The sequence below is a fragment of the Theobroma cacao genome, chromosome 8 (genome assembly GCF_000208745.1).
Source record: "Theobroma cacao cultivar B97-61/B2 chromosome 8, Criollo_cocoa_genome_V2, whole genome shotgun sequence".
Taxonomy (NCBI): domain Eukaryota; kingdom Viridiplantae; phylum Streptophyta; class Magnoliopsida; order Malvales; family Malvaceae; genus Theobroma; species Theobroma cacao.
Genome location: NC_030857.1, coordinates 7,742,089 through 7,767,267, shown reverse-complemented (window position 1 = coordinate 7,767,267; position 25,179 = coordinate 7,742,089). Strand labels below are relative to the sequence as shown.

Genomic DNA, 25,179 nt, shown 5'->3' with positions numbered 1-25,179 from the left:
CTAAAGAATATAAAGTAATGTCTGGTTTTCCGTGTTACAGAGGGTTAAAAATTCCTCAAGATACTACACTCCTCCACAGCGAAGATTGAAGAATGAAGATTTCAATTTACGTGAATAACAAGACTATACAGAGCTATTAAAGGATTGAAGAATGCACAGAGGAGCCTACAAAATTTGGTTCTCGAAAACTTGATGCCTGACTTCTAATTTCAAAAGTTTGGAGTGCAGCATCTGATCAAGGAAGCATGCAACGAACTTGAACTTTATGCTGCAGGAATTAGTTCTGCTGAAACATTTCCTTTCTAACTTTCGTCCCAGGTGCATGAATGCACTCCGAGCATCTCTTACTAATCAGCATGTGTAGTTGCTCTTAATTCAGCTTCTGAAGTAGATCTGAGCTCTAATGTTCAGGTAACAGCACAATGTATGCTTAGATTCCTTCCATGTTTTCCTAAAATTGGCATTATGCATTCTGTTTCCATTTGTGACTTGCCAAGCAGTCTGAATATACTGTCTAACAGCAGTCGTCACATGAGTAACTGACTTCAGGGTTTGCCACTTCACATTGTTGAGTTCTCGCACGTGATGTATAATAACCCTTGGCATTCTTGCATGAGGGCATTTCTGGAGTACTCTGATTCCCATTCTAGTTGCCTATGGCCTAGGCAACTGCAGAACACAACTAGTGTCTGTCAACAATTCCCTACCTACCTATTTTCCTTCTGTCCTTGAGTTCAAATCTTAGTGGGGTAGATGGATTCAATTGATTATGTTGCTCAGCGGCCCATTCTCCAAACCTCACAGCACCATGCTTTTCGCATGCATCGAAGACTCTAGTCAACATTGCAACGGTTGGCTCAAATGGCAAACTCTTAATAAATTTCTCGAGCTCCTCCATGCACCCACACCGGCTGTAGATTTCAATCATACAATCATAGTGCTCCAACCGGGGTATAATGCAATAGTCATTGCTCATTGAATTAAAATATTGCTTACCCAGCTCAGCTTCATGCTCACATATGCACGCAAGCAGAATACCTTGAAAGGTGACATGGTCTGGTTTGACACCTTCCTCCTCCATCAAGCCAACCAATTCAAGTACCTCTCTGCCCCTTCCGTTGTGACAACATCCAAAAATCATGGTGTTCCAAAGAACCACATCACGTAAAGCTGCCTCTTTGAAAATCGCGAGAGCATATAAAACACAACGACATTTACAATACATGTCGACCAAAGCTCCTCTGATCACCATATCCAGCTCATAACCATTTCTAATCATGAATCCATGGATTTGTTTGCCATGATTAAGTGCAAACATATTTGCACAAGCTGCCAGAAGGGTTCCAAATGTAAATTTGCATGGTCTTGACTCCCATTGCATCTCATTAAAAAATGTCATAGCCTGCTCACTCCGATGATGCCGAGCGTAGCTAGTCAACAAAGCATTCCAAGAAACCGTATCTCTCTCCTGACTCATTTGGTAAAACCAAACTCTGGCACTGTTCAAGGTCCCACATTTGCCATACATGTCGAGAAGAGCATTACCAACAAAGATATTGGAACAGAACCCATGTCGGTAGATAAATCCATGAACCTGTTTCCCCATTTCAACATCTGAAATGCCAGCACAGATATTTAAAACTAACACAAGAGTCACATGGTCAATTTCTTTAGTCATTCTGCGCATAAGAAAAACGAACTCCAAGGCATCTTCCCATTGAAACAAATGAGTATACCCTGCCAGCATTGCATTCCATGAGATTACATTTCGTTCAGGCATCATATTAAAGAGTTCCCTTGCCTCTCTAGTTCTCCCACACATAGCATACCCTGACATAATTGCAGTCCAAGAAATCAAATCCTTGGAACCAAGTTGGTCAAATATCATACGAGCACTCTCTAATCTCCCACATTTCACATACATACCAATAAGCGAACTGGAAACAACTTTATCCTTCTCAAAGTTAATCTTAAACACAACTCCATGAATTTGCATCCCTTCCTTAAGTGCAGACATGCTTGAACAAGCAACAAGGGCATTAGAGAATGTAAAATTCAAAGGTCTAACATCTCCTCGAAACACCCTAAAAAACATAGATACTGCCTCTTTTCCATCCCCTATCTCAAGATACCGCCTAACAATCACATTCCACGAAACATCATTTGGATTCTCAATCTGATCAAAAATCCGCCTTGCATCACTTATAACTCCACACTTCCCATAAACATCAACAAGTGAACTCCCCAAAACAACATTGTTAGAGTAACCATACTTCACAACCATTGCGTGAATTTGCCTCGAAAGGCCAAGCTCTAAAACAACACCGCAAGAGCCCAAAACACTAGCGAATGTGATCTCATTTGGCAAAATTCCTTCCCTATTCATCTCCGAAAACAAGCACAAAGCCTTTTCTTGAAACCCATTTCGTGCATACGCTGTTATCATCGTATTCCAGGAACCCCCATCGCGTTCAGGCATTTCATCAAACAGTTCCCTTGCGTCAACCAAACACCCGCATTTCCCATAGGTTTCTATAGCGCGGTTCAAGAGGAACACTGGGGGCAAAGGGCAGAAGGTGACTAAGTGGGATTCAAGCTTTCGGGCTTCAACAATAGCATCTTTTGCGGAACAAAGGTGGAAAAGATGGGCGTAAAGAGAATGAGGGAAAGGTTCAGGGTAAGCAAACAATACAGAAACGGCTTTTTGAAGACGACCTGACTTGAGGTGAGTGAGGATTGATTGGGTTACGGATTTCAGGCTGTTGGGTTGGTTTTGGGGTTTATGGGTTTTGTGTTGAAGGAGACGGTTGAGTATAGAGGCTGCATTCACAGCCATGCAAATGCAAAAACCAGAGGATTTGACTTGGAGGTTTTTTTGTATCGTGGTAGCAAAAATCATACGTTCAACTATTTATACAGTTGGGTTTCGATTTGGTGCCTATTAGATGATTCTTGACCATGGTTTGGGGATCTTTTATTTTTTCCATGGTAAAGCGTAAAGGACGCCTCTTTAATTGTACATCATAATATACCTATGTAGAAATATATATATATATATATATATATAAAAGGACATTACTAATCATTTTTACATTTATGTTCATTTTTTTAATTATTCATAAAAAAAACCTATACATTTACAGATTAAATTGTTAGCAAAAGAATGAACTTAATGTTTAAACCAACCACTAACTTAGATAAGATTTAACTGTGCAAGTTTTATATTCAAGTTCTTGTACATCGGGGATCCTCAAATGCTAAAATAAAGTGTCATATGGTAGTAGCATTTGATTTCCTTTTACATGAAGCAATTTGGGATCAATATAAGGCATAGGATTCCACTTATTGGAATAAGAGTACAAGTTTGATCGGCCACTTTGCAAAGCTGCTGAAAGTTGGAACCCAAAGATAATTGAGAAAAGCTTTGCATAGATATGTCAGCAGAACATGTCCCTAACACCATATTCAGCCCATATGCCTATGAAGATTTCCTCCACACACCAAGGTGACGTCTATAGTCGAAATGAGAAACATGATGTCCCTTGAGTATGATTAGAGAAAAGGGAAAAAGTTTTCAATTTCTCACACACAAAGAATATGTAGAAAATATAGTTTAAATGTGATTGCTATGCTAAGAGATTTCATTCACAGACTGCTTGTTCATCTTGGCACTGCTGTGTAATCACTCGTGCTCATTTCAAACAAACCTCAGGCCAGCTGCAGCATCTTGGGATCCAAAATCATGACCCATCTCTCAATATAAGTGGGAAAACAAAAAAAGAAAGAAAGAAAGCACTCTTTAATTAGAATCTCTGAATATTATACACAGGCTTAGCTGCACCTCTCTGCTGTGACAATTCCCTGTACCCTAAACATCGACATTATTGGAAAGATAATTACACATTGCACTCCATTTTCAAACAAGGCTAAAGGCTCAAGGCTCCCCTTTTATCGCGATGCTTTGCTTCTCATAGAGGAGATGAAAGCCAAGCAACCGCTCCTCCCAAGCCTGCATTGCACACAACAAAATGTTACACAGCTGACAAACAGTGCCCATTTCAACTTTGCTGCAATCTCAAGTTCAGATACAGTAATCTATGTAGTTGTTATAGCTGGAATTCTGGGTTTACTGCTGAATCCCGCATTGAGCTAAGTAACGAACAATCTAGTGTAACCTAAGCTGTTCAACCGGTGAAGCAAGTTTCTAAGCAACTGGAACAGTGCCAATTGATATGCCCAATATTGTTAATTAAGCCTATCTCAGTTAATCATTATTCATAGCTGCTCATAACATTAGTGAAAATATAGGTAAACTTTCATGAAAGTTCATTTATCCTAATAAATTGTACAAATGCAGCAAGCCATTATCCCCCTAATTTGTTAATCTTAATTCACAGTAGCTTTTGACTCTTTGGCTTAAGCATTACTTGCTGATAGTAGCAATACCTCACCTTCAAAATGGAGGTGTCTAGTTTGAAATTTGAATCTCTTACCTTTACCTAATTGTTATATAAGAAAAAAGGGTTCTTGGATGCAAAGCAAACTATTTTAGCTGCAAACGAATATGTCAAGCAAAAGTAAAGGAAAAGGCTGCAGACTTGTTTGAAATAAAAAATGTACGTTGTTGTATGTGATTTTATCTCCTTTTGCTTCCCTCTTTTTTCTAGAAGAGACTTTGACTATGATAGGAGGCCGTGAGGTGGAAAATCTCGGCAGATGAAATTTTCATCTATATACCTATTCTAGAATTTTCAAAAAGAAATTTAATATTACTTGCTACACGTAATCAGTAGAATAGGGTCAATGACTCTGCATCTCAGCATCCACAGAACAGAGTCCTCTGCTTCCCAATGTAAACCTTTCTCTAAATTGATGAAATAATTAAATCTTCTGCCTAAAGTTTAGCAAATTCCCAGCTAGTTTTATGGTAAACAACATATTGAGCTTAGTACTAATTATTGAAATGAAAATTTAATCCTTAATCTTTTCATTCAAATTTCATTTTCCTTTTGTTCGGCCTCCATTACTCCAAACATTGATTCCTAGATCTTCCCCTAAAATCCAACAAGTTTAACTTGAAAACTTTGGTGAATACCCAATGGTATGGAAGCACAAAGATCACCAAAACGTTTCAGCTATCACATACCTGCTGCTGCTATTGCTAATGCTCCTGCAGCTACTGCTGCTGCTGCTACTGCCGCTGCTTTTGGTGCTTCCACTATTTATAGTCGATCTACCACTCTCACTCTCACTTGACCCCGATCTCTTCTTCCACCACTCCTTATCTACATTCTTAGCAGATGCATCTGACACTGTTGGCTTTGGAGAAACTTTAGAATTGTGATTTGTAGCAGAATCATTCTTTATCTTCTTCTTTTTCTTAGACCTCAAGGAAATTGGAAACACCATTTTCAGAAGAAACCCTCCATTATCTATGCTCCCACTCCTAATAATTTGCGGTTTCTGATTGTTCTGCTTCTTCTTCTTCTTCATCTCCTTCTCTTTCATGTATGTATCTTCATTGATCACACCTCTCCCTTCAGCAAAACTCTCCTGTTTTGGTTCAACAACCACAGGCTGATGCTCCACTAGATCTTTCAAGGAAAGTTCATAACAGGACTCAGGCATTCTACTAACCATTTCCATAAGCTCCCTTTGGCCTCTAGCTATAGCTTGAGCTTTCGATGATGGTGATAGGCATCGATAATTAATGTTTTGTCGATGCGGAGGACTCCTGGAAGGACTAGTACTCCACAAAGGAGGAGTGGATATCCCAGACTCATCTTCCATCACGGAAGTTTCAGCAGGGAACCTCCCCCCCATGCTGTTGCAACTCCTACAATTTGCATAGTTTTGAGCTGTCTTCTGGACTCTAGAATCATAACTGTCATAACTGTCACTCAATCTCCTTCCCATGTGGTCCGACAAAGGGACATGAGATCTGGGCAGTTTTGCGCCAGGATCAAGCATGTTTTTTGGGGAGGAAAATTGGGGGGAAGGCAAAGGGAGAGGCAGGGGCGTGATTGAGGCTTGTTTAAGAGAGGGTGGGTGCGGAGGGATTATCTTCACCCACTCTTTTCGTCACTTTGTCATCATCTTTTAACAAACAGGTTTAAATGGGGGAAAGCTCTCAGGGCATGGCATGGGGGCTTGGGGGTTTGGGCTCAGAAAAGTCAAGAAATTCTAGAGGGCCATCCATTTCTCATTTTTTTTTTTTTTTTGTCTTTCGAGGAGATTTTGCCTTTGTTTTCTTTTTATGTGGATTTAAAAACACCCAGCTTGTCCCCCCACCTCCCTGTTTTCATGTTTTGACTTTTTGGCTCTATCTTGGCAACGTATCTAACAGGTTCACTATCAGGTAAATATATTATCTTTGATACTTAATGAATTATGTTTTGGTGATATTATCCTTCTCATAATTAAATAAAGAAAGGCACCACCCTTTGATTTGTTTAATTTGGTGATAGAGAACATTGATAAAAGACAAAGTATAGGCGTATTATAAATTTATATTTTCTATTTAAATCACTTGAATTCTGAATTAAAATTTACTATAATTTTACAATTAGAAAGATACATGTAAACAAGAATTTTACATTAAAAAAGATATTGACATAATCATAACCGAGAATATATTAAGTTTTTGTTCTTCATTGCCGGACCTTTGGGTAATCATTTGGTTTGATTAAGCCTCGACCCACTCCCGTTTTTCAGTGATTGGTGGTGTTTGTCACCAATTTGGTGATTTAATTGGTTTCTGTAATTAGAAATGGAAGGCTTTAGCCTTGACACGTTTGGGATATCTTTTGTAAAGGGAGAGGCTTGACTCCCACTTTATTAACTTAAATAAGCTTTTCCTTGGGTGTACTTTTAAAAAAGAAAAAAAAAAAATCTTTGGATCCTTTTGCAGATGATGGCTGTAAGAGAATGTGATTACTTAAGCAATCAAATCCAGAGTGTTGGACAACATTGCTTGGAAAGAGTAGGTAAACTCGTTACTATTATTATTTTAGTACCGTATAAGCTGCGCAACCTTCACCTGCAGTCTTGCCATCATTTTACTAATTGGCTATACCTTTTCAATGACAGAAACCAAGTGAACTATTTCACCATTGATGGTTCTTTTTTTTTTTAGTTTATTTGGGATAAACCATATACATAGTCAGGTTTGTGGAATCAAATTCTATTAAATCATGCAATTAACATAAAATTACAAAAGTAATGCTTAAATGCAAAGTATTGTAGCAGCCAAAGTCATTATTGTGAGGAGCGTAATGCAAAGTTCTGGTTGCAATATAGAAAAGTTATGGCACTATCTATGAGGCGACCACTTTTTTGTTTTATTTGACATAAAAAGAGTTAAAGAGAATATATATATGACCCCTTTACTTATGATATTTGAATTTTTCATATATTTGTCCAAAAAATTGTTAAGCTCACTTCCATTTTTCTTTTAAAAGATGCTCAAAATTTGAATCGCCTTCCCCAACTTTATTATCAAATAAATAAAAGATTCTATTTATTCTATGGTTTGATTAACCAGATTCAGGCTCTTTAATTGCCTATAATCCAAAAACTATACATAGGGAGGAAGTTTTTGTTTTTTGATTCACTCAAGGGAGATGTCACAACAAACAAATGTTAACTTTAAGAACTCTTAATATTGTTGGATGAGAGAAACATGAGGTGCATTTGCTGTCAGGGGTAGACCTTTCCACTGTCAAAATTTAGTTACTTCTGTTATTTGAACTTTTACCTACACGGTTTATTTATTTTATTTTATTTTTTGATATCATGTAACAATAATTTCCCATTACATTTAATTGATACATTTAATATACGTTCCTAGTAAAAAAGAAAAAAGGGATATTGTAGTATGGTAAAAACAAGTAAGAATTATAATCACAATAAATGAAGTATTAATTTCACATAAAAAATAAACAAATCTATTAACAATTGAACAAATTCAACATAAAGTGGAATTAGACCGTTATAACTTTATATGCGCTTTGTTTAAATTACCACAATACCTGCGCTAGCTAGTTGATTTAGATTAATCAAAAAGACAAAAAGGAATAAAAAAAAGAAAAATTAGGTGAGGGTCCTCGTGACCATACCACTATAATGTCGTTGGATACTTTATTAACTATTCATTCTTGAAGGTCCATTAATAATAATAATAATAATAATGTACAAACCTTAAGATACAAGGTCAATATCTATATAGTCATGACCAAGCTATTTTTGCATTATATATAGTTTTAGGATTAAACAGATCACTACTTTTATGATATCTTTGTCATATTTGTTTTTAGCTGTCATTTCTTCATTTTTGTTTCCTTTTTGATGAATGAAACCCACTCAATAATTGATGTTCATCTGTCCCTGAAATCACCACTTTTTATGCAAGCCATGTGATGTGATCCATGATCATCTTCCTTTCACCTTACCCAAAGGCAAAAACAAAAAGGGGGAAAAGAAAACTTGGAAAATAGTTCTACTTTATTAAACCATCTATGTTGGGAAATATATAGGAATGCTTTTACCTTTATAATTCTTCCAATAAGAAACAATCAACCCGACTTTAATTTCCCCTTTTTTTAAAAAACAAAATTGCTAAAAAAACAATCAATCAATCGACCCTACTTTGGTTCACAGCTAAGTCATCAGCTGTGTCAAAAAATATGATGTAGTTACCTGTATTTGATGTGCTATGTCTATGGAATCACCTTTATGTTTTCCTTGAGTTTCAAACACCTAATTATACGCATATAATTATTCACACGTTGATTCAAATTGCTAATTATGATGTTAATTATGCGCCTAATCAACCCTAGAATATGCAAATCATAAGCACAATCAACACTATAATAGCCCAAAGTAAATCTAATAAATGTTTCATAAAAGAAATCTCATACAATAAGATTAATTGATTATTAGTACCTTTTTAATCAAGGGTAAAATTTTAAGATTCTAATAACTCTGGACTCTTTAACTTTTCATAAACAAAAAAACCAAAGAAAAGAAGAGAGCGTCAAAAATATGTCATTGTAAAGGGTCGAATCTAATATTTATATAAATTAAGACGAAGGAATTTGTCAATTGAAAGAAGTTTCTGTGATTGAACATTTTTCCAACTGATAAAATTCGTAACTTTCAATATTTACATAACTAGCTATGTTCATGCATGTCAACCCAACTTTATTCTAACTTGTATAACTAGCGGTATTTAGTTTCTTAGGTAGCATTATACACATAGCTAGCTTGATGTGTCTTAATCGGGCGGTGCCATAGGTGAATCCGAGCCCCAAACAGATGTACAAGTTAATGGACAAAACAAAAAAACGAAACTGGTGGCTCAAAACACGAAAGAAAGGCAGTCGCTACCAAGAAATTCCTAGGTGTTGACCCATGAGATTATTTATCAATACAAGTCTACCACAACAAGACCCCTTTGCCCTTAGTTTGGTTATTGTTTTGCTTTTGCTGATCAAGAAATAACATCAATTATTCACGCTGCCCTCAAATTTTCCAGGAAGACTAAAAACAGACTTGGAAAATAAAAGGAAGAAAGAAAAAAACACATAACGTGTCGACGTTGTGGCAGCCACACGTGGGGACCAATTTAATGTTTAACATTTGGCTTGAGCGGTAATCTAGAATTGAAAATGGCTAAAATTCTAATGAAAAAGAATTTAATATATCGTAGGGCCGACGAAGTTTAAAGGATCTGGTGGAAGTAGGAAGAAGAAATAATGCAAGATTTTTCGTTGAAATTTCCTTGTGGTTATGTGGTGAAGATGTTTCTTTTGTTCTAATTTTAGTCGTGATGAGGACGAATGGGGTACTGTTACGTTACTTCTATTAACGTGACAGCTCGATGGCGATATGTCAAGGAAAGGATGTCTTGGCCCGTTCATTCGGCCCTTTGGCACATCATGATTTAATATTATTTCTTTCCCATCATCTGTCCCAACATTAGAATTTTGTTTCTTTACCATGCCTGTGCTATGACAAAATTTTTCTAATCTTTGTTAGCATTCTCTTAATTGTTAAAGCCTATTCTTAGTTGTATTCTGAAATTCAAAGTTTTGCAATTTGGTAGCTGTTTCACAAATTATTGTGTAGCAAATTAAATTAAATTCTGTCTTTTAAAATTTTCTTTTCTAAGACTTATAACATGTATGAGAAACCAAATTTTCTTTTATAAGACTTGTAACATGAATGAGTGACCATCTACCAATAGAAAAAGAGGGGAAAATATGAGGAAAAAAGAAACGAAAAAAATTAAAACCAAATATGTATTAAAAACATAATTGAAAATATATTCGTGACAATTTACGAGAGTTGAGACGAAAAATGAAAATAGAGGATTTGGGTTTTATAAAATATAATAATGTTAAAGGTGTAAGGGTCTAATTTTTTGGGTGAATTTCTTCTTTAACATGTTCTATAACTTGTTTTAAAAAGATTTTCCCAGTTAAGATTTATTGCTTTACGATTATAAAGTAAGTAGTTTCTTATATCAGTAGTCATTTCCTTGGAACTCCTTAATTCCAATTTTAATATCTCAGCTGAGATCAATTTCTACCGCCATAGCCCCATCAAATTACAACACACGATAACAGATGCACCAAACAAAGATGTTGGATTTCTTTTTCCCAGCAAACATTTGTAAAAAATGATTACTGAGGCTGATGCAAGATTCTTATGGAGTTATGGATAAGTATAAACCACTTAATACAGAGGAGGACTAAAATAAACAAAAATGAATATTCTAACAGAATATAAATAGTTGACTTGATTAATGATAAATTTAAAATAGTTTAAATTTATCTAATTCTAAGTTTAATTTAAAAATTATATTTTGAGTTCATTGCCAACATGTTAGAAGCTTAATATATCAAACACCTAAAATGAATGTTGAAAATAAAATGAGAGAGGTGATTAAGTCAGACTTAATCAAATTAAAAGTTATGAGCTTCTCAAACACTTGATTAAAATTGTTTAATTAAGTTGAGCCTAATTAATTAATTATTTAATTAAGTTACTAGGCCTAATTGATTAAATTAAACAATTAAGTTAATTGAGCTTCTTAAGGACTTAATTAAATTGTTTAATCAAATTATTCGATTAATTGGTAATTACAAAATAGTTTTGTAATTAGAGTTTAAAATTAATCCAAGGTATAAATACCCTGCTATAACCTCCAAACAAAATGAGAGAGAACGGTTGAAAAATTAAGAGAACGGCGCATTAGAAATTCCTTTTGCCTTGCCACTCCTTGTGTGAAGAAAAAATAGTTTTTCATTTACTTGATTTCTTTTGTGTGTTCAGCCCCAAAATTTTGTGTGGATTATAAGTTTATCAAACTCATCTTTACTAAGACATTGTCAAGGCATAACAATCTCAATCCTTAAAGAAGGATTTTCTAATTCATTAGTGTGGATCACCTTTAGAAGCTGCACAAGGATTCCTTGGATAGTTTTGGTTTGCAGCAATCGGGCTGAGGTGGTTATGTTTTATGAAAGTTGATTTGGTGGTTTAATAAAAGATTCATCAACCTTTGTTATTTAGTTAAACTTGATATGATCATATATATTTTATTTTTTATTTAATTCTGTACCAAATTTGACATGAAAGAAATCTTAAGAGGGGGAGGCGTAATTTAATTTTTAAATTTATTTTCATTACATTTTATTTGTATTTGATGCATGATCAGCCCTCACCCAACAGTGGTATCAGAGCCCCTTTCATGCCATTTGAGTGCTTGTTCATGTTCAATGGATGCTTGATTAACAAATAGTTGTTTTGCATTTTGATATGGTGCGATTTTGTTAAAATCAATATTTCAAAAATCTGCTTTGGCTATTTTATTTAATTCTGTCCAGCAACATTTATAGCCTCTCTTAATCTTATTTTGACTTATTTAAATCATATATAGATTTAACTAATGTGTGTTTTATATTGTGAAAAGAAAGCACAAGAATAAAGGACACCATAAGGAACGGTTTTGGAGGTTGTCTTGCAAGGCAGCACACACACGGTTTCAGGTGTTGAATTTTTCTTCTAATGTGCTAAAATATGTAATTGTTACACATTTATTGCTGGATATGTGGACAGCAAAATTATGAAATGTTCATGATTAAATGGGCTAATTTTAAGCAAGAAATTGGAGTAAAAAGTGAAAACAGTCCAGCTCACTGTTATGACATGAATTTCAGTTTTAATTGACAAGAAAGTCTAGGAAATTAACTCTGAAAATTTCCAAAAAAATTATCTATATTAAAATGTTCAATAAGGATTATTTTTGGAAAATATCATGGCTAAACATGCTGATTTCAAGTAAGAAAATCGGTGCAAATATAAATCTATCCAGCTCGCAGTTTTGGCATGAACTTCAGTTTTAATTGACAGTAAAGTCTTGAAGATTAATTCTGAAAAATTTCAGAAAAATTATCTTTATTAAAATGTTCAATGAGGATTATTTTTGGAAATTTTCATGGCCAAACAAGCTGATTTAGGCTATTAATTATTGAACATTTGAAAATAGTTTAGAGAATAGTTATAGCTTGGAAATCGGTTTTGAATGGCAAGATTATCTTGCAAAATTAATTCTGAAAAATTTCAGAATATTATCCTCATTTGAAATGTTCAATTAAAGGATAAAATTTTGAATTTGAATTAATTTTTGATTGGTTGGACACTTAACTAAATTAAAAGAATGTATTTCACATGTGAAATGACACTCTTGACAAAGGTTGTGCATGGTGCCGCCACACATGGATGTCGCACCTCCCATTGCCACGGATGCAACCGCTTTATGGAAAAAGGTTGTTTGTTGGAGAAATTGGACACTCAATGATTAGGAAAGATTCTTTCCTTAGCTGATCATTGACTCCTAAATGTTAAGGATGCATGCCTAAAATCAAGGAGTTTGAATCCTTGATGGAATCAATCAATTTTAAGTTGATTGATATTAAATCTCCAAAAATATTAAGTCTTCCTCATTTGATGAGGACTTCCAAAATTAAGGGATTATGATTTAAATTTATCAACATCTAATTAGATTAGATAATTTTAATTAAAATGGAAAGTCAACTTGAGTAGATGACATCCTAATCCGATTAGGATAGATTTTAATCAAGATAAATTTACTAATAAATTAGGACTTCTAATAATGGTTAGAACTTTACAATTAGTGAATCGATAATACAAGATTAAAAGGTGGATAAGAACCTTCTTAAAATATTTAGGACATGTGATTTGAATCATGAAACCCTTTAAAATGGTTTATGATAGATACTCAAATTAGGAAGTTTCCTCAATTGGTTTAGGTTTCTAATTAAAGAAGTTTAATTAGAAAGAACTTACTAATAGAATTAATTCAAATATAATTTGAGCTAGCTGAAAGCCTTGATATGATCAATTCTTTTACTAAGTAATTTTTTTTAAAATATGCTTTAAAAATTACTAAATCTTTTCAAACCTAGGCATTAAATGATTTGAACTATGATTCTCAATGGTTGAGTGACATTTTTCAAATGAAATGCAGGATCATCATCATATTGAGCATGTTTACTTTATATGTTTATAACTAGATTGTGGATATTTGTTGATGGTTATGGACTATAGACCCAATATGATTGTAGATGTTTGGTTAAACTACTATTTATGGAAATATTTTCGAATAGGGTTTGTGAACCTTACCTTATCGTTTACATTCTAGGTTTGTAAAATTCTCTTCTCATCTAACTCCTCTCGAATGTAACTTGAGGTTTCTACATTCAATTGTAATTAGAAATAGGATTAGATTAGGAAAGAAATTTTGTAAATCTAAAGACGGAGATCCAAGGTGCCATGAAGAGCTAAAGGTGGATGCAAGCTAAGGCATGAAGTGCTTAATGTATGCTATCCCCTAGGATTTGACCAACCAATTTCCTTTTATGGCTCAAGGAAACTAGAGTAGTAAAGTCCATAACCATCCTAGTAGAACAGTATGTGATAGATTTAATTTTATGCGATATATTAAATGTTATGCATGCTAATCAAGTGAGACCTTAATAAAATGAAAAGGATAAAATCCTTCGGTAAATATTGAGTCACATACTGTGTATGATTAAGTTGCCTTTCACATATAGCAAGATAACCTGGCTGCTTTTTTAATCGGAGGCTTGTTGAGCACATTTAAAGCCACATTTTTATACGAGTATGTTTCAGCTATTGGCGGGTCTTACTCAACTAGTTTCATAAAATTCAGATGCTTGGAAACTTTATTATTATCGAAACTAGAGGCAAAGGCTAGGTGAAACATATATGATATGTTTAGGCAATGTGTTGTCTCTTCTAAGAGTTGAATAGAGATACAATTGGTAAGCTCAGTTACCTACCTAATCCATCTATCATGGTTTGTTGGGCAAACTCAAGGCCATGATTAGATGGATGGGATCTTAGTCCACTAAGAGAATCCTAGTCAAGATCTCTCAAGGTGATGTGGAAGGTTATCATCTTGTAAAAAATAGTGGGAGAACTATTTAAAAATTTAAAACCTTGTTTTAAATAGTTTATGCATGATATTTACTTATTGCTTTATTTTATCTATTTTGGCATAATTTATATACATGGCTAATAATTTGTCACTGTGGAGCATCTTGGATGCAAATATACTCATTGGCCCAAACTTCCTCGAATGGTTTCGGAACCTCAAGATCGTCTTGAAACAGGAAAAGAAATCATATGTCCTTGATACTCCTATTCCAACAATCCCTGTTGTAAATGCTAGTGATGAGGATAAAGAAGCATATCAACATCATAAGGACAACGATGATCAGGCAACATGCGTGATTCTAGCCAATCTGACCCTTGAGCTCAAAAAGCAGTATAAGCACATGGATGTCTAATTCATGATTCTCCACCTTAGAGAATTGTTCGATAAGGAAAGGCGCACTGAGAGATTTGAGATCTCTAAAAAACTATTTCGATGCAAGATGGTAAAAGGCAGTTCTATTAGACCCCATGTGTTGAAGATGATTGGACTCATCTAGAGACTTGGACAATTGGGATTAGCAATGGATCATGAGCTAAGTATAGACTTAGTTCTATAATCTCTTCTTGACAGCTTCAGTCAGTTCGTGTTGAACTTCCATATGAATTGATTGAAAGCCACTCTTGTCAAACTTCTGAATATGCTAGACACGGTAGACAAGACCATTAGGAAAGATAAGGGATCATTGTTTTTTGTTTCTTATTCAAAGGCTCATAAGAAGTAACATAAGAAGAAAGCCCAAAAAGGGAAAATGGTAAAATCTCGAAATGAGAAAGAACTAAAGCCTAAGAAAGGTGTCAAAAAGGACAAAGAGAAGCATATTTGCCATCATTGTGGCAAACTTGGACATTGAAGGAGGAACTGCAAGTAGTACCCAGCTATTGTGAGCAAAAAAGGGAAGCTTATTGAAGTTTCTAATTCAAGTACCATTTGCTAAATAATTCTACTTTATATATTAAAGGTATATGATACCTTAAAGTTGGTTCTCATATGTTTGACATATTGCAGGGACCAAAGATAAAGATGAATGAGATCTTAGTTGAGGAGGTGACCACATGGATGAACTACTTAAAGCATTAAATGCTACATTGGATGGTTACACTCATATTTATCTCGACATGTTGGATAATTTATTTGGATGTTTTTTTTTGAAACATTAATTATGTGATTGCCATGGGAATGGCTAGTGAAACATTTGCCTTTAGCATTTGGATGTGGCAGCTAATATGTTTCTAGTTTGAATAATTATTTGGAATAATTATGTCATATTTAATTATCCATGCTTCATGTTTTATCTTTGCAATGATATTTGATCAATTATGAATTATGTTCAAGTGAACAAAAGGTTGAATATTGATTCATATAAATTGGAACTTTCTTAAAAACAAAACATAGAGATGAATGTTCAAGAAATAAAGCAACTTCATATTGCAATATGATTTGGTCCATATCTCTCTAACTTATAAAGCCCATTATGATATTCCAAATCAGTATGATTCCAAGCATTGAGATGTATATATATGTGTAACATAATGGAATATTCAAAAGAGTTTTGAATATTACTCTTAAAAAGGATCTTGGATTTAGTGAGAGCACAATGACAATAAAAATTTTAAAAGGGCCAAATGGTATAACATAGAGTGGCATATGCATATGATGATGCTTACAACATAGTCTAGTTGGAATGGTCCAAAAAGCAAAAAAGGGACTATTCGTGTATATAAATAAAGTCATATACATTCTATTAAAAAAGGCTCTAGTAGGAAGATATTTAGATTGTTAGTCTATGGAACTGATAAAGGGTTCTGAACATTGTTAATGTAATAATGGAGCCATACTAATAGAACTTAGGTCTCATTGGATCTAGATATAGTAATATGACATGATGTGAGGCATGGACATCACGAAGATAGATAAAAGCAATTAACCACATTGAAGGGTATAAACGAGTCTACATGGAGATACGATTGCTAGATGGATTTGAATCCACATACGATGAGGTAGCCATTGGCTTCGTGCTAGTGAGAGATGTTGGGATGAGCCCTGCAGCAAATTGGGATTGGTTAAGGCTTGATTCTAATCATGCAACAATATCATTCATGTTGAATGATTAGAGGTTTCCTTCATCAATAAGACATCAATTATAATGAGTTATAAGTCTAATTAGATGAAGTCCATGAGATTAATTTGCCTTGTGAGGGAATTATAATTGGTTACGACTATTAGATCTCTATGCATCAAAGCATAATCTCAAAATGTTCCTAGTCAATGTATCATTGAGATTGGACATCAATGATACGTAGAGACTCGTATATTCTACGTTCTTTACTTTGGAAGTAAGCAATCGATATCATAGCTTGAAGTATAGAGATAATTGGAACTAGAATATAGGTGTTTGTTTAGAATAACAAGTTCATTAAACTTGACCCGCCATGAGAAGTGCATTTGGTATTTCACTCTAGTGTCAATGCCATACTTTTCATATGTTAGTTGTGTAAATACTCCCTAGACTTGAGAGACCAGGTTGTCTGATGTGTGGAGTGCTATGCTTTGATTTCATCCCTACAAGTGCCTAACCAAGGATGCCAAAATAGGATGCTTTTGGGTAAAGCATGAAGTACGTGAAGGTAAATAAGTAGTCAAGATAGGAATCATCACCACAAGTGATTCAGGGGACATATCCTAACTATTCTTGGTTGATATTAGCTTATTGAAGTCCTTGGCCAAGGTGACTTAAAGATTATGAAAGGAGTTTCATAAGTCTTTATAAAGTTAATGATCAAACTTTAAGAACAAATATTGAGATTAATAAGAGTAGACACTATACTATACTCTTATTATCTCCAAGATATATGATGAGGAAATAAATTACACTGAAAGGCTGAGTTAAACTATCTTGACTCTTCTAACATTTGGGTGGCCATGATGGATTGCTAGATTCCAATCTTGGTTTATGAACTCTAAGTAGTTGATTGGATTAATGATAAATTTAAAGTAGTTTAAATTTATCTAATTCTAAATTTAACTTAAGAATTATATGTTGAGTTCATTGCCAACATGTTAGATGCCTAATGGGTCACACACCTAAATAAATGTTGAAAATAAAATGGGAGAGGTTATTAAGTTGAACTTAAACCAATTAGAAGTTATGAACTTCTCAAGCACTTGATTAAAATTGTTTAATTAAGTTGGGCCTAATTAATTAAATTGTTTAATTAAGTTATTGGGCTTAATTGATTAAATTAAATAATTAAGTTAACTGGGCTTCTTAAGGAATTAATTAAATTGTTTAATCAAATTATTCTATTAATTGGCAATTACAAAATAGCTTTGTAATTAGGGTTTAAAATTAATCCAAGGTATAAATACCTTGCTATAGCCTCCAAACAAAATGAGAGAGAACGACACATTAGAAATTCCTTTTGCTTTGTTATTCCTTGTGTGAAGAAAAAATAGTTTTTCATTTACTTAATTTCTGTTGTGTGTTCAGCCTGAAAATTTTGTGTGTATTATGAGTTTATGAAACTCATTTTTGCTAGCACATTATCAAGGCATAGCACTCTCAATCCTTAAAGAAAGATTTTCTAATTCATTAATGTGGATCACCATTAGAGGCTGCACCAGGATTCCTCGGATAGCTTTGGTTTGCAACAACTGAACTGAGGTAGTTGAGTTTTTTGAAGGTTGATTTGATGGTTTAACAAAGGATTCATCAACCTTTTTTATTTAGGTAAACTTGATATGATCATATATATTTTATTTTTAATTTAATTCTGTACTCAATTTGTCATGAAAGAGATCCTAGGAGGGTGAAGCATAATTTAATTTTTAAACTTATTTTTGCTGCATTTTATTTGTATTTGATGCATGATCAGCCATCACCCAACAATGCATTCATCATTCATCCATCTTTTGTTAAGAAGCATCATTTGACTTTGCTACATTCAATGAAAGGAGAGGTAACAATGTTGTTGATTTCATAAGATCAAAGATCTCTTTCTAAGTCTTTTGTGAAAAAGGAATATATTTAGAAGGATCTTCAGTAAGGTATAATTTGTCACTCAATCTTATTCGTTTCCATCTTGTGAAAAGATAAAAGATAAAGGAAGTCCACTTACTGTTTGTGTGATACATGGACTCAAGTTAGAATCATGAAAGATGAACAGTCAAAACAGATGGACAAGATTGAGAAGCGACGGAAGCGATAAGGGAACAGTTGACAAAGCTAATGGAGATGATGTTTGCTAGTAAAGGGAAAGGAATTATTGAATGATATTCAAGTTTACAAAGCCTAAGCCAATCACCAGCACTAGTGCAAAATGTCAACATCACGGGTAAATCTGTTTGTCCAAATTGCTGTACTTGACTCGAATAACCCCAAAGAGAAGAGAAAATTGAAAGTAGACTCATTAAGGCCAAGAAAAGATGAGGGAGTGCAACAAAAATATGATCTTTTAGATGAGCACCTTAAAGCCATTAAAGGGATGGACATCCATGGTTTTGTTGATGCAACAGACTGATGTTGGGTACTTGATATGATTATTTCACCCAAGTTCAAAGTCCTAGATTTTGAGAAGTATGATGGAACCAAATGCCCAAAGGCCCATATCACTATGTATTGTCAAAAGATGGTTGCACATGCACCTGATGATAAACTCTTGATTCATTGTTTCTAAGACAGCTTAACAAAGTCCGTAGCATAATGGTACATTTAACTGGATAGGTATCATATTAGTTCTTGGAAAGATCTTGCGAGAGCATTCTTAGTCCAATACCAAAACGTCATGGACATGGCCTCAAATAAGCTCTATTTACAAAACATGGAAAAAAAGGGACATTGAGAGGTTTAAAGAATATGCTCAAAGACATAAAGATGTTACGACACTGGTTTAACCACCTCTCACTGAAAAAGAAACAACAATGTTGTTTATTAGTGCTCTACAACCACCATATTATGATAGGCTAATCAACAATGCCACCAAGAACATTACCGACATAATGATTTTAGGAGAAATGATTGAAATGCAATTAAGAAAGGTAAAATTGGAGAGTGCAGTGTTAATAGCATAGAAAAATGTAATGCATCGAAGAAAAGGAAAAGGGAGGCACAAGTTATTATGCACGAGGGGCAATAGCCATGGGGCATCAATCCATACCATTTTCCATCCTGTGTACCAACCTTTTTCCTTATTCTAAATAATATTTCCAATAACTTATATCCATATTAATCAATTCCACAACCAACTTTTCATCCAAAAACACTTATACCTCCACGTGAGCCTCGATCATGTTCAAGACCTAATACTTGCCAATTGCCAATGTCGATCCTTAATCTTTTGCCTTTGCTAATTGAAAATCAATATCTCAATCTTATGCTAATGAAAATAGTTCCAAATCCATGAGCAAGGAATTATGACCCTAATGCTAAATGTGACTATCATATTGCAGTAGTTGGACACTCAATGAAGAAGTGTAGGCAACTGAGGGAGAAAATTGAAAATCTCATCAAGGATGGCACTTTGACTCTTGAGCTTATGGAATATTGGAAATCAAATTTACCATAGATTGAACTCACATAGGAAAGTTGAAGTTGGAAAACTACAAAAAAGAGTATAAAATCTTAAACAAATTACTTGGAAGAAAAATGGATGATTTGAAGTTCTTATTTAGTATTCATGATTATAGCATGAGTAAGATTTTGTTAAGAAATATAAACTTCAAAAGTTGTAATTGAAGCTTTAATGTTTTTATTGAATTAAAATTTTAGAAGTTTTATATTTAATTTCAAAATTATGTGATGCAAATGATTTAATAAAGGTTTCTATAACCTGTTTTCAAGATCATAAAAATTAGTAATGAAGAGAAAAAGGTTTTTGACAATAAAGTGTGCACACGATCTCGAAAGAATTGGTTGTCACTATTTGGAACAAACTTGTCTTTGCAAACATTCTCAAACCATTTATCCAAAGACCACTAACATCGATCACTCGAATCAAGGCCACTCAAGAGCTTCAACCCAAATGGAAGCAAAGGTCTCAAACTTTCATCAACCTTATACTAGATGATGGTGATATTCGTCTAGGCAATGATCAATGTTATAAGTAGTTGACTAGAAAAAATTCTTTGTTTTATATTTTTGAAAAAATAAGAAAATCAGGCACTTTTATAAAGAATCTAAGTTTGATAATTCAATAAGTGTCAAGATTATGCTAATGCTTTAAACCCTTAAATATGTCAAAACAATTCAAATTCTTTCAAATGGATACCAAATGCGAACCTTTCCACCCATTGTCCAAAGCTATGTTTTACCCATGTTTTAAGGCATGATAACTAAAAGAACAAGATTACCCAATACATCCAAGACACACTGGCTTAAAAAATTACCCTTTCCATCTCTAATTTGATAATATAAACAGTCATTGCCAATAAAATGTTGATCATGATAAGGGATTCTAATGTGAGATCTTTGAAGGCTTTAGAAGAGTCTTTGTTGTTCAAAATTGTCACTTGCGTCTTCATTTGAATGGTTGATTAGGGAAAAGCATTTTCGGTGAGTCCTTCTATTTTGGAAAATGTGATTAAGCTTGAGCTATGAAGGAAAGAAACCAAAACAAAGAAAAAAGAAACTTATATAAAAAAAGAAAGAATGATGAGAAAATTATGAGGGAAATTTGATAATAACATCATGCACTTGAGATGTTCAAATGATGCTGACAAAAAAAAACAAAAAAAAAGGTAAAACAAAATCAATCTTTGCTTTCAACTTCTTTCTATGGATTGCTCTTTAATGTAAGTGACCATATTTGAGAAGAGAAATGGCCATATTTCAATTTCCCTTTGTAAATGAGAAATTATCCATTTGCTACCCTTTTGAGCTTATTGAAGTTTCTCTAAAATGCACCTTAACCAAGGATCACCTCCCACATTGAGGGGTGGTTATGTTGAAGAATTTTTGTCAAAAGCATGAATGATTGAAGTCCCATTTCGAGGGAAAAGGGACATTCTCTATATGAAGGGGGCAAATGCAAATATGAGTTTTATAAATATTTTAACTCAAATCATCTAAATGGAAGAAGAAAAAATAGAGAAAAAAAAAGATGAAAAAAAGGCAAAAAAGAAAAGAAATAAAAAAGAAGTAGAGCAATGATATGATAGGAAAAACATGCTTTGAAAAAGGATGAATGTCTCAAAAGAGTCGATCACATAACTATAAATGATTCTTGGCTTGATATTCCTTATAGCATTTTATGTTTAATGGTTTATATACATCTATATGTATAAAACCTTTAACATGCCAAGTTGTTCACTTTTACATTTAAAAGTGATTTAGTGATGTAGATAAGAACTTCTAGTTCCTTTGTGATTGCAAATCAAAAGGATCTAAGTATCTTCATACTTTAATTCTTACTTTAATGACCAAGACTTCAATGCCATAATCAAGATCATACATGACTATCTAATATTAATTCTTGACATTTACATTGAGCATTGCTTCATTACTATTGTTTAATGCTCTTATGTCATTATATAATTGCAACCCACATCTAGTATCAAATGCTTATGATGTTGGTACAATGGTAGGGATTTAACAACTTAATCATAAACTTGGTTAAAGTTGAAACTTCTATAAGTTTCTTCTTTTTTAACTTTGTTAAGGAAACATCTTTAGTTACTTCTTTGTCCATTTTTAGTATAAAGATGCTTGAGATTATTTCCCAAGTTAGTGCCCTTATCATTGTTGTTTTCCCATTTCAAACTTAAAGCAGTGAAAATTCCATCTCATGAAAGCTCACTCCTAATTATGAATTGTGTTTGGTAGAGATTATGGAACGAAGTTGATACTTAGTTCATTATTCACGACAAACCTATTGCTTTAGCTTTACTATAAAGCCTAGCAACTTTAAGTCATGACTTGCATCAAAACTATCTTTTGTCTTCTCATTTAGAAACAATTTCTACATTATCTCATACCTTTATGTATGACCTTGCTCGTAGACTGATTCTTTCAATTGCAAAATCATACATGTTCTCATGTTGCTTTTGAAACTTTGGAGTCATAGTAGCCAAATCATATATGTGGCTTAATGAGTTTAATGAGCATCCCATGCTTCACCACCATTTACCTTAACATGGGATTATGGAAAAGCTTTTTATAGATAAACAACCTTTTACTTGAGAACACTTCTCAAGTCTTACTACTTTTCAAAAGGGTTTGGTCTAATGGGTTTGCTTTGCATCTTTGATGCATTTTGGAGTGAAAAATGGTTATCCATGGTGATACATTGTAACAAAAAATGCAGATAAATTAAGCAAATTTGAATTATCATGCATATACCATTTACGATAAGGTTTTAATATCTTAAAAGGTTTTCCCATTATTTTATGCAAAATAAAAACCCTTCAAGTCATTTTGAAAAGTCTCTACTAGGATCTTTCTAATGGGCTAAGACCCTATTCAACCTAGCATGACCTTGAGTTACTTAACAAGCCATGATAAGCCTAGTTAGGTGAATAACTTAGCTTATCGATCACATCACTTATGTGAGTCCCAGATTCAGTTAGGTGACAACTCTTTGCCTAAACATATTGTATATGTTCTGCCTAACTATTGCCTCTAAACTCACATGGTCAAGTGTGACACATTCAAACCATACAATTTTAGTTAAGTAGGACCCATCTTTATAGGAAAAACATACTCTTGATAAAGTTTGACCTTAAGTTACTCAAAAAGCCTCCGATATGAACAACACTGGTTTTATACTATGAATTTGGAAAGCATCAAATTATGCGTAGCATGTGACTTAATATTTTACAAGGGATTTTTAATATTTCTTATTAGGTCTTATTCATATAACATGTATAACATTTAAATGATCACATACAGTAAATCTATCACATGTTGTTTTATTAGAATGATTATAGACTTTTTTACTCTAGTTTCCTTGAGCCACAAAAGGAAACTAGTTAATCAAATCCTTGGGGATAGCATACATTATCCATTACAAGCTTTAGCTTGCATCTTCCTTTACTTTTCATGGAACCTTTGATCTTCGTCTTTGGATTTACAAAATTCTTTTCCTAATGTAAACCTATTACTAATTGCAATTGAACATAGAAACCTCAAGTTATATTTGAGGAAAGTAAGGTGAAGAGAGAATTTTACAAATTCAAAGAGTAAGAGATAAGGTAGGGTGCGCAGACCTTATTTCAAAAATTTCCATAAATAGCAATTTAAAAAAACTTGTTGTCGATTTGCACACGTAAGTATACATATCGAACAAGTAATATAGTGATAGTATTGTTCCCACGAAAATTTGTTCCTAAATTTTTACTAAATACTAAAATCTTATAACAACTCAATTTTATTTAAGTAATTGAAATTTTCAAAAAATTAAAATAAACATTTAATTAACTAGCAAACTAAATAAGTTGAGAAAAACAATTTATGAAAGACCTAGGATTATAGGTTCATTCAACAAAAGTATTTTATTAAATCCAATTGACTTTTAGACCTAAGATTATGACATCCCTTAATTCTTCATATGAATATCGTCTTTCTCTTACTTAGTTTAATGATTAAGTTGTTAACCTAGAGTCCTAATTGATTTACAAGTTTCTATTGAGTTTCTTATAAAAATATCCCTCTCAATTAATTTACTATATGTCTATGTAAATTAAATTGAAGAAAGATTCATTAAGTTTAGGTTCCAATCTTGGCTACGTAAGGCTTATAGGTGTATGTCTACCCTATATGCAAATCAAACCACCTAATCAACTAAGTGTATTCGATCATACGCTATTTTATTCAAGGTCTACTTAAATCTCCTTCATTAAAGTTTAACTTGGGTTTCCAATTCAATCTAATTTGTGGCTAGGCAATTAGAAGCATTAAGAACATAATAAATAAACAACTTAAATCCATCAAAAATAAGAAAAAGAGAGATAAATAAATCAGATTATGTATTGAGTTCAATTATAATCTTAGATAAATAATTTAGTTTTCTATCAAGTCACACATCATCATCAAATTAAGTTTAAACAATAAAATCAAACTAAGAAAATAAAAGAATAACAAAAGATAATAAAACCCAAGAACTGTAATCTTGATCTTCCAAATCCTCTTGAATCCCTCAAATTCTTCTTAACTTCAATGACTTTATGGCTTGATTCTCAGATTTCAATATAGTGTTTTGTTGTTCTCTGAAAGACCTCCAAAAGGTTGTTTTCATCGGGCTTTTAAGTTAAGCCAAGTTGGGTGAAGAAAGAAATCAATTCCGACTAGGATTTTCTCATCAGACTACATGAGTTGTAGCTTACCTCACCAAGGCCGTGGCCTTGATCAATTAATTAGCAGAAATCATAATTGCTCTAGGATTACTAAAGTGCTTTGATTTCGAAAAAATTTTTGATTACCTTCGCAACTGAACTAGGTAAAGTGGTAAACATAAAAGTTGTACCGTTTTCTCTTAACTTTCCAATGTTTTAAGAATTATCTCATTTAAAATTTTGAAGAGAGAGTTATGGTCGAAATACCGAGACATGTGCAATGAAAATCTACACCTTGAAATTGCTCTTTTGCCATTAAAATTCTTCCTTCATTAAACACCTACAAAAACACAAATAAATCAATAACA

The 25,179-nt window shown here is 33.4% G+C and overlaps 2 protein-coding genes across 2 annotated transcripts; both read right to left on the bottom strand.

Moving 5' to 3' along the window:
* Positions 86-2,977, bottom strand: LOC18592462 (pentatricopeptide repeat-containing protein At3g26540). Its single transcript, XM_007019216.2, has one exon. It carries the CDS (start codon positions 2,897-2,899, stop codon positions 704-706), a length of 2,196 nt encoding a protein of 731 aa, XP_007019278.2. The 5' UTR covers positions 2,900-2,977; the 3' UTR covers positions 86-703.
* On the bottom strand, positions 3,410-6,209 carry LOC18592461. Its single transcript, XM_007019215.2, has 2 exons — positions 5,147-6,209; positions 3,410-4,009 (listed from the first exon to the last, which is right to left on the bottom strand). Exons 1-2 carry the CDS (start codon positions 5,968-5,970, stop codon positions 3,949-3,951), a joined length of 885 nt encoding a protein of 294 aa, XP_007019277.2. The 5' UTR covers positions 5,971-6,209; the 3' UTR covers positions 3,410-3,948.